This window comes from Mastacembelus armatus, chromosome 3, assembly GCF_900324485.2.
Source record: "Mastacembelus armatus chromosome 3, fMasArm1.2, whole genome shotgun sequence".
NCBI lineage: Eukaryota > Metazoa > Chordata > Actinopteri > Synbranchiformes > Mastacembelidae > Mastacembelus > Mastacembelus armatus.
The window spans coordinates 24,216,920-24,228,479 of NC_046635.1; the positions used below are offsets into that span (position 1 = coordinate 24,216,920).

At 39.9% G+C, this 11,560-nt stretch overlaps 1 protein-coding gene across 1 annotated transcript; it reads right to left on the bottom strand.

The window, feature by feature from the left end:
- Window positions 1-909: 909 nt before the first annotated feature.
- On the bottom strand, window positions 910-10,243 carry dnaja2a (DnaJ heat shock protein family (Hsp40) member A2a). The gene is made up of 9 exons (XM_026294060.1): window positions 10,089-10,243; window positions 8,758-8,817; window positions 6,832-7,061; window positions 6,605-6,685; window positions 5,782-5,915; window positions 5,500-5,696; window positions 3,426-3,570; window positions 2,786-2,913; window positions 910-1,996 (listed from the first exon to the last, which is right to left on the bottom strand). The coding sequence occupies exons 1-9, from the start codon at window positions 10,164-10,166 to the stop codon at window positions 1,808-1,810; spliced, it is 1,242 nt and encodes a 413-aa protein (XP_026149845.1). The 5' UTR covers window positions 10,167-10,243; the 3' UTR covers window positions 910-1,807.
- Between the last annotated feature and the right edge of the window lie 1,317 nt (window positions 10,244-11,560).

The window sequence follows — 11,560 nt, forward strand, 5'->3', positions numbered from 1 at the left end:
TCTACAATGTAGTAAACCTCACAGCACAAAACAAATTTCTCACTAGCTCATTCTTAGTTCACCTTAGATCATGTTATAAAATATCAACAGCAAAGTGCAAACAACCTACTCATAGACTTCAATATACTACTACTTAAATTTAATTAGCCCTAAGAAAAACATATAACAGCCCAAAAATGTATCACCTGAAGTAAATGAATACATTATTTACCTTGACTTTGTACTTTCATTTAGAAGTCTCAAATTAATCTAATCAAGTTCTAGTTTTGCAGCTTAAACTAGATGTTGCAACCTTAACTCTCAGCCAAACAGTAATCTTACTTGAAAATTAGGAGAAAAAAAAGTTATCAAATTTACCTGGGCAATTAAAACAAACCACGACAGCTGCAGAATTTATTGACACCACTAAAGGCGAGAAAAAAATATTTACTGCTTTTCAAACTAGTGAAAACAAACATCCAGAGGAGTAATAAAACACTTCACAATACAAAGAAGAACCTTCAAATGTCATGGGTATGTAGTGATTATCTTCCTCTTACGTCAACAGCATTGTGTTTGTCTGCAAGTTTTCCCATTTGATCTGGTTGCACTGAGGATGGCGCGTGATCTCATTTAAATTAATGAGATGACTGGGACATCTTTAATCTATCAGTTATGAGAAGAGTAGGCAACTCAAGCAGAGTATCTGTGGATTAGCTGTACTCACTGAAAGGAAGGGAAAGGAACAGCTAATTTATTTTCCAGTGCAATGTTTCGAGGCTCTGACTGTCACAAACCAAGTTCTATCCATATCAGTTTAAGTGACTGCAAAAGTGTCAGGATCCAAAACTTTAATAGTCAACTTTGATTTTCTTGGCTTCATTTAGTTTTGTGATTATTAATGAGAATAAAGAAAATCCACACAGTATATGAAATTTCAACAGTTTATTTGACAACGTAATAGAGGTGTGCTGCTTGACTGATGTTTGATAAGTGCGGGAACCAAATATTTTTACATGCACATGGTCTCAGCACAGATAGGCTATAGGTTTTTTTCATTTCACTTGTCATTTTTTTAAAAATCACACAGCTTTGAGAATACAGCAGCCAATGAAGCTTACTAATGACCAGTTCAATGATATACACAAAAACTAATTTTCCGTTTGAATTAAAATAATGAAAAAAAGTAAAAACCTACAAAGAACATAAAGCTGTAAAAACCAGAAACAAATCCTACAAATGGTGCTGAGTGGATGAGTCCATGAACACACCAAGTCCAAGGGTCTGCACGTCACATTGCTCAGCTGCTTTGTCTGAGTATGCACATTGGTTAGATTTTAAATTAACTATTGTAAATACTATGAAAACAAAATGCAAGTCACACACTCAGCAAACAAGAAACATTCCTCTCTTTGACTGATCTGGACTTCCCATTAGCGGGAATGGACAAGGATGACAGAGGAATTGAACACCAGATCACGGTCCTGCAGGGTATGGTGTTCACTGGCACACCCATTATTTTTGATACACCTTAAATACTTTATATGACCTCAACCCAGGGCGGCTGTTTAAAGTGTCTAAATCTGTTTCAGGTGCAGTGCAGTCTGGTTGCCCAAGTGTGAGTTTCTCAGGCAAAGATCAAATCCATACAAATAGTGACTAACAATTAACAATCCAGGTGCAACGATCCATGATTCATGATCTGTGTCTGAGGAACTACAAACCCAGTTCAGTCTTACCTACTTCCTTATTTACTTTGCAACTCATACATTTTCTCTCCAAGCAGAATGTGGGTCGTGTGTGTGTATGCATGTGAGAAAGTATGACATTACTGGTGGGCACACTGCACCCCCGGCCCGTGATGGCTGCCTTCTTCGTCAGAGCTGTCATTGTAGGCTTCTCTGCGGTTACCTGATGTCGAGCTCTGGCTGACGTCGTAATCCTGCAGGTCGACCTCCTCAGTGTCTCCGGTGATGATGGGTGGCTCTGACCGTGAAGGCAGCATGTCCTCTAGCTCCTACACATAGAAAGAATTTATCATAAACAAAGAGCCTTCTGTATTCTAACCACACAGTGGCATCAAACTGTTGTGGGATCAAAACATCAGAGCAGTAAGTGGTGTTACTAAAAATGTGTGATAAAATTTACCCTAGTGTCTGAGCGATCAATGACTTTAAATGGAATTACTGGCATATTTTATATTTAGCCAGAAATGTATCCTTGTGGTGGTATTCTTGATGAAAGAAATGTGAGTGTACATGCTTTCATTAATATACACAAAGAAAACCAAAATATGGCTGTAATTATTAATTATTCATTCTATAGTCACTTTTTTTAAATCAATTTTTGATTTAGTGTCAGGAATTTCAGTAAATATTAAAAGACAAGTTGACAGAGCTCATCATAAAACTGTCTTGTCCTGCAATAGTGCAAAATCGTGCTTTCAGATAAAGTATCATCCACCAAGACATAGAAACTTGAAGACTACAGGACATTTCTGACCTCCAACCGCTAAACAATATATTTAAGATCACTTCTACTTGACTTGTGACTATAGAAAGTAAAGAGTTTTCTTCAGTTGTGTACTAAGGCTCAGTGTATTCCCAAGGGACAATAGTTAATTTTGTGATTTTATATGCAAATAAAACCAACAAAACACCCACTGTCGGCATCGTTAGTACCACAAGCAAAATAAAGGGTAGGGGAGTAAGGCATTAGTTTTACTCAACAGCAGTTATCAATGTATCTCTACAGTAAAAATCCAATACCAGAACATGACAGTAATGAAAGGATTAATGTGTCGTACTGCAAGCTTGTCAGGACTGATCCAGTTGTTGTCAGGGAACTGGACATCGAACTTGACGTACAGATCTCCCTTCTCAAAGGGGTTTCGGTACTGTGGCATGCCCTCTCCTCGCACCACCCTGACCGAGCCTGGAATAGATGCAGTGTGTGAAAAAACAAACAAAAAAAAAACAACAAACAAACAAAAAAAAAAAATCAAAAAGAAAAAATGTACTTACATAAATAAAAAAAATTGTACTTACACATATGTAATGCAACACTGTTTTAATGTTGGTTCCACAGGTTCCCCTAATGTGCATGCCTAAGTCTACTGAAATGTTTGGTGCGTCCTTGTGTTAAATGTGAAAGCATCCTTTTCTGTTTCAGCTCTACATTCACCCTAAACTTTTTCTCCCCCCAAAAACAGAACTTTTCCTAAATATAGACAGCTTAAGACAGGCATACTTTTAATGTGAGATAATTCTATACAAGATATGCCCAATGCCAATAAACATATCTATAATCTAGCCACCACCTACTGTCTAGGCATAAACCCCTGACTTTATGTATCATTTCCACACCGAAATTACTGTTTCATTATGAATATATTTAAAAATATGATTGGCAAAATAGATTAAAATACCTGGAGAAAAAGCAATTACCTGGTTCAATGACTTTGCCAGCAGGGTACTTCACAACAATCTGTCTGCCATCTAAATGTTTCAGCATAAACTGGAAGCCGCACAGCGCCTCTACCAGCCCAATCTTATGGATCATGAACAGGTCATTGCCATCTCGCTTGAACATCTGTAAAATAAAAGAGAAGGTTAAACATATTTTGTTAATTATAGACTAAATAAATTAAAGGATTTAGTGACAGATTTCACAGTGATCAAATACACAGCAATCTAAGGACCAAAAATGAAAATGTAATAAGCTAATTAAACACTAGATGACGCTTTCGCAAATCAACTCCACAGAGGTTTGACGTCAACATTTGGGCTTAAAAAAAAAAAAAAGTAACTCAATTTACTGAGAAGCATGTTTTTTTAATAGGAAACATAGCTATTTCCATGTATTAATTTAACAAGCCATTAGCATCTACACAGTTAATACTATTGCTGTAGCTGACTGTAGTAACCCACTTTGCTTTCTACCATCAACTCTCTCACTTCTGACTGCAGTGGCAGATTCCCCCAGGGAGAAAGAGCCCTGGGCACGGCTACAGCCCAGCCTGCCATTTCAGTTTAACAAAATAACATCGAGGTACGCCGACTTCCACAAGTTTATGTCCATCTGTGAGGATATCCAACAGACAGACAGGGGCAGCAAGCTGTGACAGATGAGATTCAGCTGTTGTGAAACTAAGTTCATCTTTGCAGGGACTCAGCAACCCTATGCCAAAAGTGTTTGGCACATGGTCATCTCCAATTTTTTATTTATTGAAATCAACAACAACAATCGACATTGTTAATCCTCCCCTTTGTTTTTTTAATTCTTGTATATAAATAACTGTTTTCAAGTCATTAACTTATAGTCAAGATTGAGTATTAAGGTTCACATTATCAAGCACACATCACCAACAAATATATTTATATAGATTAATAGTCCATAGAACAGCATTTAAAGAGCAGGTAAGGAATGGGACCTGCCACAGGGGCTTTTGTGCTTTTGTGTGACTGACCTCACATGAATGTGTTTCTACCAACAAAAAAAAAAAAAGCTAACCCTGAAAAACCAGGTTTCAAATATGAAAACAAACTTTAAACTTTTAGCGTACCTTCTAAATCTGATCTAATTTAATGTCCAAAGTATTGAGTGCAGCAGTACACTAGGTTACAGGGGTCCATTTCACTTATGTGCTGTGGTGAAGTAGTGCAAATTAGAAGCCCATTCAAAGACCAGCAGTAGGCACAGCATTATAAATACTTGTTACATGTTAATTACAAGCATGTTACATTACATCTGAAATCAAAAGAAGATGCTTTCCCCAGTAGCACTTACTTATTTTTGTCTGCAGAAACCTAAGGCATGGCCATTGGTTAAAAGAAATATAAATAAACACATAAGCCCCAACCACAAAGAATACAAAGGGGACAAAGCATAGCCAAAAAAAAAAAAAAAAAAAACTGGGACAGTAAACAGAGAATATGATATGCTGTTTGAACTCAGCTTTGATTACAAAGCAGCTGTAACAACTGTTGAGTTATATTCACTCATAATAAATATTTGGTTAGTGAGGATTTAGAAAAGATCTGAGTTGCTATAAATCTCTTGAACTATTGAACTGGTAACCAATCCTGCTGACACTGCAGTTTTCTAAAGTAGTCTGAAGTACTCACTGCACAGAATATGTACAAGGTATACAAGTATATGTACACCTCTGCCCCATGGCTGCATCTGATGTAAGAGGTACCAAAACCAACAAATGGATGTTTCTACATTTGTGCTGCTCACATGGGATACACTCTCAGGGACAATCAGATAAGCTGCAGCTCAAAAAGGTACTTACTCTAAAAACATTACTAATAAGTTGTAGCCTGGTAAGAGAAGATTAAGGCCATCTTTATTTAGCTAGGAAATAATTAGTAACTGACAAAACTATGAACTATGAACAAAACTGTGTTAAGCAATAAAAAAAGAATCTCCCATGAGTCATTACACAGTATGGACAGCAGAGGCAGAAGACAGGGTGGCATTAATATGGATACAGTATGGGGAGAATGGACCACCTACCTCATGCTCTTTTTCCTGCAACACAAGGACTATATCCCCAGGCTCAACACCAGGTGCCTGGTCAGCTTCCCCTCCAAAGGTAATTTTCTGGCCATGCTTCATGCCTTTATCTACATGTACCTCCAGAATCTTCACCTCCTTCACAACTTTCTTGCCCTCACACTTTTTACAACGGTCTTTCTCACTGATAACTTCACCTGTGAGAGAGAAAACAAGGTAATTCAACAGAAAATAACACAGAAGAAAACATCCGATGATGGCTTGGACCACTGTGCCCTTTACCTTCACCATTACAATCAGTACACACAGACTGCATCTGTTGGACCATTCCTGGGGCCAGCTGTCTGATCATGATGCGCATGCCGCGCCCCCTACATGTTGTACATTTTTGTACAGCTCCTGTTTTGCCTCCCTGCCTGCATACACACACATACATACCCAAAGTTAGATTTATTGTTAGAAACAGAAAAAAAAACAAAAACACATCAATGTGGACTAGCTGAGTGATGGCAACTGGACTTCTAGTAGTTAGGCAGAAGCGTTTCACCATGCATCCAAGTGCTTCTTCAGTTTGTTGGGGAACTTCAAAAGATTTATCCCCCCAAGCGGTTTCACTCAACTCCTAGCCTGAACAGGCTTGTTAGGTGAACTATGTAAAGGGGGGAGATTAGTTAGATCCACACTCCTGTACAGCCCGAAAAACCTATGGCTATTTTCAATAAGGCAGCATCCACTTTAGACAGAAAGACAAGCGAACAAGCAGAGACTGGGAATCCACAGAGGAACAACCTTTTCATTCCTTATGTAGCTGGTGTTTCAGAGAGGCTTAAAAGGATCACACACACCGATTCACTTCAGACCTACCAACACACAAACTAGTTCACCCAAAAGACCAGACACCAAAACAAAAGATGGTGGGGCATGCAGTTCAGTGTAGGGAAGAATGCTCAGAACTCTACACTGGAGAAACCAAACAACCACTCAGCAAGAGAATGGCCCAGCACAGGAGGAGCAGCTGTGTCAAGTTGCCATGACTCAGCTTCTAGATAACATCACCTGGACGACTGAGAATCTTCAGACAATGTGGACTACAACACAAACTTACCCATTACAAGTGCTACACAGTACATTCTTGCTAAGTTGTAGTTTAGTTGTTTTCCCATTGTAAAGGTCCTCCAGTGACACCCTGCAAAAACAAGTGTGAAGTTTAGATACTGGCAGTGACACATGACATTTGAACTAATTCTAAATACAAAGGAAGGAACATGAAACAGTACAAGCATTTAACTCCAGCAGTCTACTGTAGATGTGAGTGTACATGCTTGGTCTTACTTTAGTGGGTGGACCATGTCCTCCCCTCTCCTGCGGCCTCCATTCCTGGAGCGACTACTCTGGCCACCCATGAAGCCAAAGAGTCCACCTCCAAAGATATGGGAGAAGATGTCGTCCATCCCTGGGCCACCCCCACCTCCTTCCCGCAAGCCTTGTTCACCATAGCGATCATACAGTTCCTTCTTTTCAGGATTGGTCAGCACCTCATATGCAAAGCTGATTTCCTTAAACTATTTTTTCCCCCCAGAGGACAGAAAAAAAAAAAAAAAAAAACTATTTGTCAAAACTATAGAACCACACAGCAAAGTAACAAAATTAACCACAAGGCGCTCACAAAACAGCAATTCATATTTTCAGGTGATCTAGCAACACACAGAGGGAATAATAGAAACCTGTGCAAAAGGACTGAAGTGGGTAATAAAAAATTTATTTTCCACATAAGGTTCATGCGGGAACAAGAGCCATCAACCAATTTTCTGTGAAAGACACGGGGCTTATTGAGATTGTCACTCTTTCTCTTCAGTTTTAGGGGAGACAAAAGAAACAACATTCACAAGCACGACATGCTTACAAAATCCTTACATAAAGGTCATTCCACACGTAAACAATGTCTGCCATGCCGCTCAATGTCCCATAACTCTCAAAGTACTACATGCCCACATTCTGCTTGAAGCCTCTTTCCCAATATATTTTTAAAAATGCAACAGATGAGTGAAGAACCAATGAGTAGGAGGCAGACCTGTGTTGTGTTTAGTGCCTCTACTGATTAATAAATCTTGTCCATATACAATAAAAAGCTCATATTAGGCTAGCTAATGTTCATGTCACGGGCACTGAAAATGATGAGCTGGGTAGCACACAAGTATTTCCCCTATTTTATAAAACCACCTCCAGGCTTAAATCTCTAAGCTGCAATTTACTATTAACAATGTTAACTCCTGCTGAGAAAATGGCACTTGGCCATATGGGACGTAATGGAGAAGACCCTATATTTTTAATGGTTCCACTAATATTTCAGAAATGGTACATTCAAAGCTAATGGCAATATTATGTGAAGCTGTGGGAGGCCTGTAATGATAGTGTGTGGGGGTTCAGGAAATTCAACTGCATGCTCAAAAACTAATTCAATGAAGGCAAAAACTAAGACCAAAGTTTTAGCCCAACTGCGAAGGGAAATTTAAATTAAAATGAAAAGTAATTTTAAAGAGCATGTGAGCACAAGAAAAGATACAGTCAGAAATATACAATGAGGATTCAAATGTAACTAATGTTAGCTGATCTTTACACTTTGCCTATACTTACTAATTTATTATACTATTATACAAATGATGCTGATTTTGCACATGACTACATGTCATGTGTGTACAAACAGTTTTTAAAACAATAACTAACATTTCAGAAAAAAGATAAGCACCGGCTGGTGATAAAGCTTTGTTCCCAATCACCCCTCGAGGCAACGTATCAACATATTTTTTGCTCATTATTTTTGTTCCCATGTTCACTTGGACAGAAACAGCATTAGCCACCCATCATTAGTCACACCTATAATGGCTAATTTAGGTCGAAAATTTAAACTAGAGGGGATTTGCACAGGGACAGCACTGTTGCCTCAGAAAGAAGGTTCCTGGTTTGAAAACCAGCAGGGGCCTTTCTGTGTGGAGTTTGCATGTTCTCCCTGTGCTTGTGTGGGTTTTCTCCAGGTACTCTGGTTTCCTCCCACAGTCCAAAAACATGTGTGTCAGGTTGACTGGTGACTCTAAATTGCCCATAGGAGTGAGTGTGAGTGTCTGAGGTTGTTTGTCTCAATGTGGCCCTGTGATGGACTGGTGACCTGTCCAGGGTGTACCCCTGCCTTTCACCCAAAGAGAGCTGGGATAGGCTCCAGCAGATCTAATAATGGATGGATGTCATTTGCACAGGCCTTACCTTGTCACCAGCATTTGGATTCTTGTCAGGATGGTATTCTTTTGCTAGTTTCCGGTATGCCTAGGAACAAAACAAATTAGCCAATAGCATGCTGATCATAGACGTGTTATGTACTAAAATCAAACACCTACATTACACAAACACATGTCAAAGAATTTTATCTGTGATTGTTTTCCTTGGGGAAACGTGGTTAACCCAACCTGTAGCTAACTGCGCTCACTAAGCCTTTTAAAAAGCGTCAGGTTGGAGCTAATAAGGTTTAACTACTGTTAACTATCCGTTTTTTACGTGGCGTGCGTCATTCTCGGCATACAAGCACACTATACCCGGAATTACCCTTCTAACAAATGGCAGTTTCAAAATGTCTGACAATTTATTCGTTGACTTCAGGTACTAAACGTGCGTATGCTAGTTAGCATGTCTTGCTAACAGTAGCCGCAGACGCAGTTGTTACCAAATGTGACAAGTGATGGTTCCCGGTCGATAAGCATAAATCACGCTGTGGGAAAAAACTGTTACACCAAACCACGGAATTATAGCCAGACCAGCTCACAGACATGGTTACAAATGCCACGCTATATGTAGCTAGCTGGCTAGTGCTAGCAGAGGTGGGCTTCAACATTAGCGTAGCTCAGATGGCGTTAACAAACTCTCATTTTAACCGACATGGCTCTGGCTCCACAGATATAGGGGTTGAAAACAAACGTCTTTGTACGGGAATTATGACAATAAAAGATTAGTCTATTTAAGCGTTAACAACAGCTTAGCGTTACTGTAGCATGGGCTCCGACAACGCAAATAACAGACATCCGCGATCCAAGGAGGAACACCCAAGTCGCTTCTTGTCATTATTTCATGTTAACTAGCTATACTCTTCGTGTGTCTGTCATACGCAAGTAGCTGACGGAAGTTTCTAGTCTTCGCAACACACAAACTAAACGACAGCTTTCCACAGCCCTCGACAGGCTTCGCTACCGACAATACAAACACCTGAGATGAAGCTAACAGGTCAACCGCTAGGTTAATTCTCTAACATAACGACGCTCTCGGTAAACGTTATTAACGGTGTGACGTACTGTTGAAGACGAGAAAAGCAACAGGTTAGGTTTAGCTTCACATTAAAAACACCAGATGTCCCAGAATCCATGTTTATTACACGCTACAGCCGCATCGGCAGAGGAATACGCAGGCCAGGTAACGCTAGCTTGCCATTTTAGCAACACCTAGCGTTGGCTAGCTCTGCTTAGCAACGCATTTCCTGACAAGAGCAATTTTCACCCCTTTTAAACAAACACCTGATGTGATTTCGTCGGGATCTCTTGTGTAATTACCTTCTTCAGTTCGTTTTCAGACGCAGATGGAGACACTCCGAGAATGTCGTATAGTTTGGTGTCGGCAACATTGGCCATGGTATTGCTGCGGGTGTTGCTTCAGCTGAGAGGTGGATGGACAAAGAGAAAGAGCCGGTGGAAAATGTTTTGCTCGTCCCTTTGCTCTGTTTCCGGGAAGTTAAATGTTCTGCCTGTCCGCTGCTGCCCCCTGCTGCTGGTTGGTAATATGACTGCTGGTTATCGGTTGGTAATACGACTGCTGGGTCTTCTTACAGATGTAGTCTATGTGGGAATTCCACTTCACGTCCTGGGCAATTGTGGATCCCAGAAACCCGAAGGTCTCTACTGTAGACAGGCGGATGGAGAGAGGGGAGAAGAGAGGGGAGTCTTGAGTGGTTTCAGCTCCAGATGGTTCTGACTGCACTAATGGGCCAGCTGTTCTACTTCCTGCCTGTATGCGGATTCATCACTGTCCTGGATCACACCAATGACTGTAGTGTCAACCACATACTTTAGGGGCTTCACAGAAGGGTTCCCTCAGGTGCCGTCATTGGTGTAGAGGCAGAAGAGCAGTGGGGAGACAACACAGCCCTAGGGGGTGCAAGCGCTGATGATCCAGGTCCTGGATGTGATGCTGCCCAGCCTCAGCTGCTGCCTCCTGTCAGGCAGAAAGATCATGATCCACTGACAGGTGGAGGTGGGCACCATGAGCTGTGTGAGCATATTATAATATGCTTGACATATTATCAAAAAATAGTTGTTAATATGATGTTCTAGTATTCCCACTAAAGAAAATATATGATGAAAATTGTACATGGTCAGTGTTTTTCAAGATGTGATTAACTTTCATAGTTGGACACACCAATTTTCCAATAGTGTAGAAAGTACTCTTCCATGTCCTGAGTTCTGTTTAGGTCTTTGTGTTGGTTTAAAGTAGACAAAGATGGAGTCTGTCTCCTTTTTTCTACTTCAAAACCTCTAAGCTATGAGCACAGCATGTTTTTTCCAGTGATATTGGATGAACCTTTGGTAGATTATTGTTTTTGTCATTACAGTAATCATGAACTGTAGTCCTAATGTTTTTACTGACTTTGTATAATCAACTCAGTTTCTCTGATTGTGTAATACTCAGGTTTAGAGTTACTGAATGTATAGTATATGATAACTGATTTCTTTGACCAATGAAACATGCTGCTCAGGAATACCTGGCACAATATATTTATTGCTATCGCATAGCTAGACAGCCACACGGCTCAAGACAAAGACAAATGCATTATGAGTGTAAAGAAAAGGTTGACTGTGCCCATAAGAGAGTGAGTGATTGACCTTTTACAATTGTTTTACACTCCAGAGGATCTACAACATCTTTACGCCTTTCATTCAATAGTATTTGAAGCAGAACGGTTCACATTGCAAAAATTAGGATTAATCAGCCTGAAATCATGTAGCCATCCATAAAATATTTTAGAAAC

Excerpts from the sequence above, each read along its gene's own strand:
- dnaja2a (XM_026294060.1), bottom strand. The coding sequence starts at position 10,166 with ATGGCCAATGTTGCCGACACCAAACTATACGACATTCTCGGAGTGTCT. Across the intron at positions 3,571-5,499 it reads TGCAGGAAAAAGAGCATGAG|ATGTTCAAGCGAGATGGCAA; the intron begins GTAGGTGGTCCA and ends TTTATTTTACAG. Across the intron at positions 2,914-3,425 it reads TGGCAAAGTCATTGAACCAG|GCTCGGTCAGGGTGGTGCGA; the intron begins GTAATTGCTTTT and ends CATCTATTCCAG.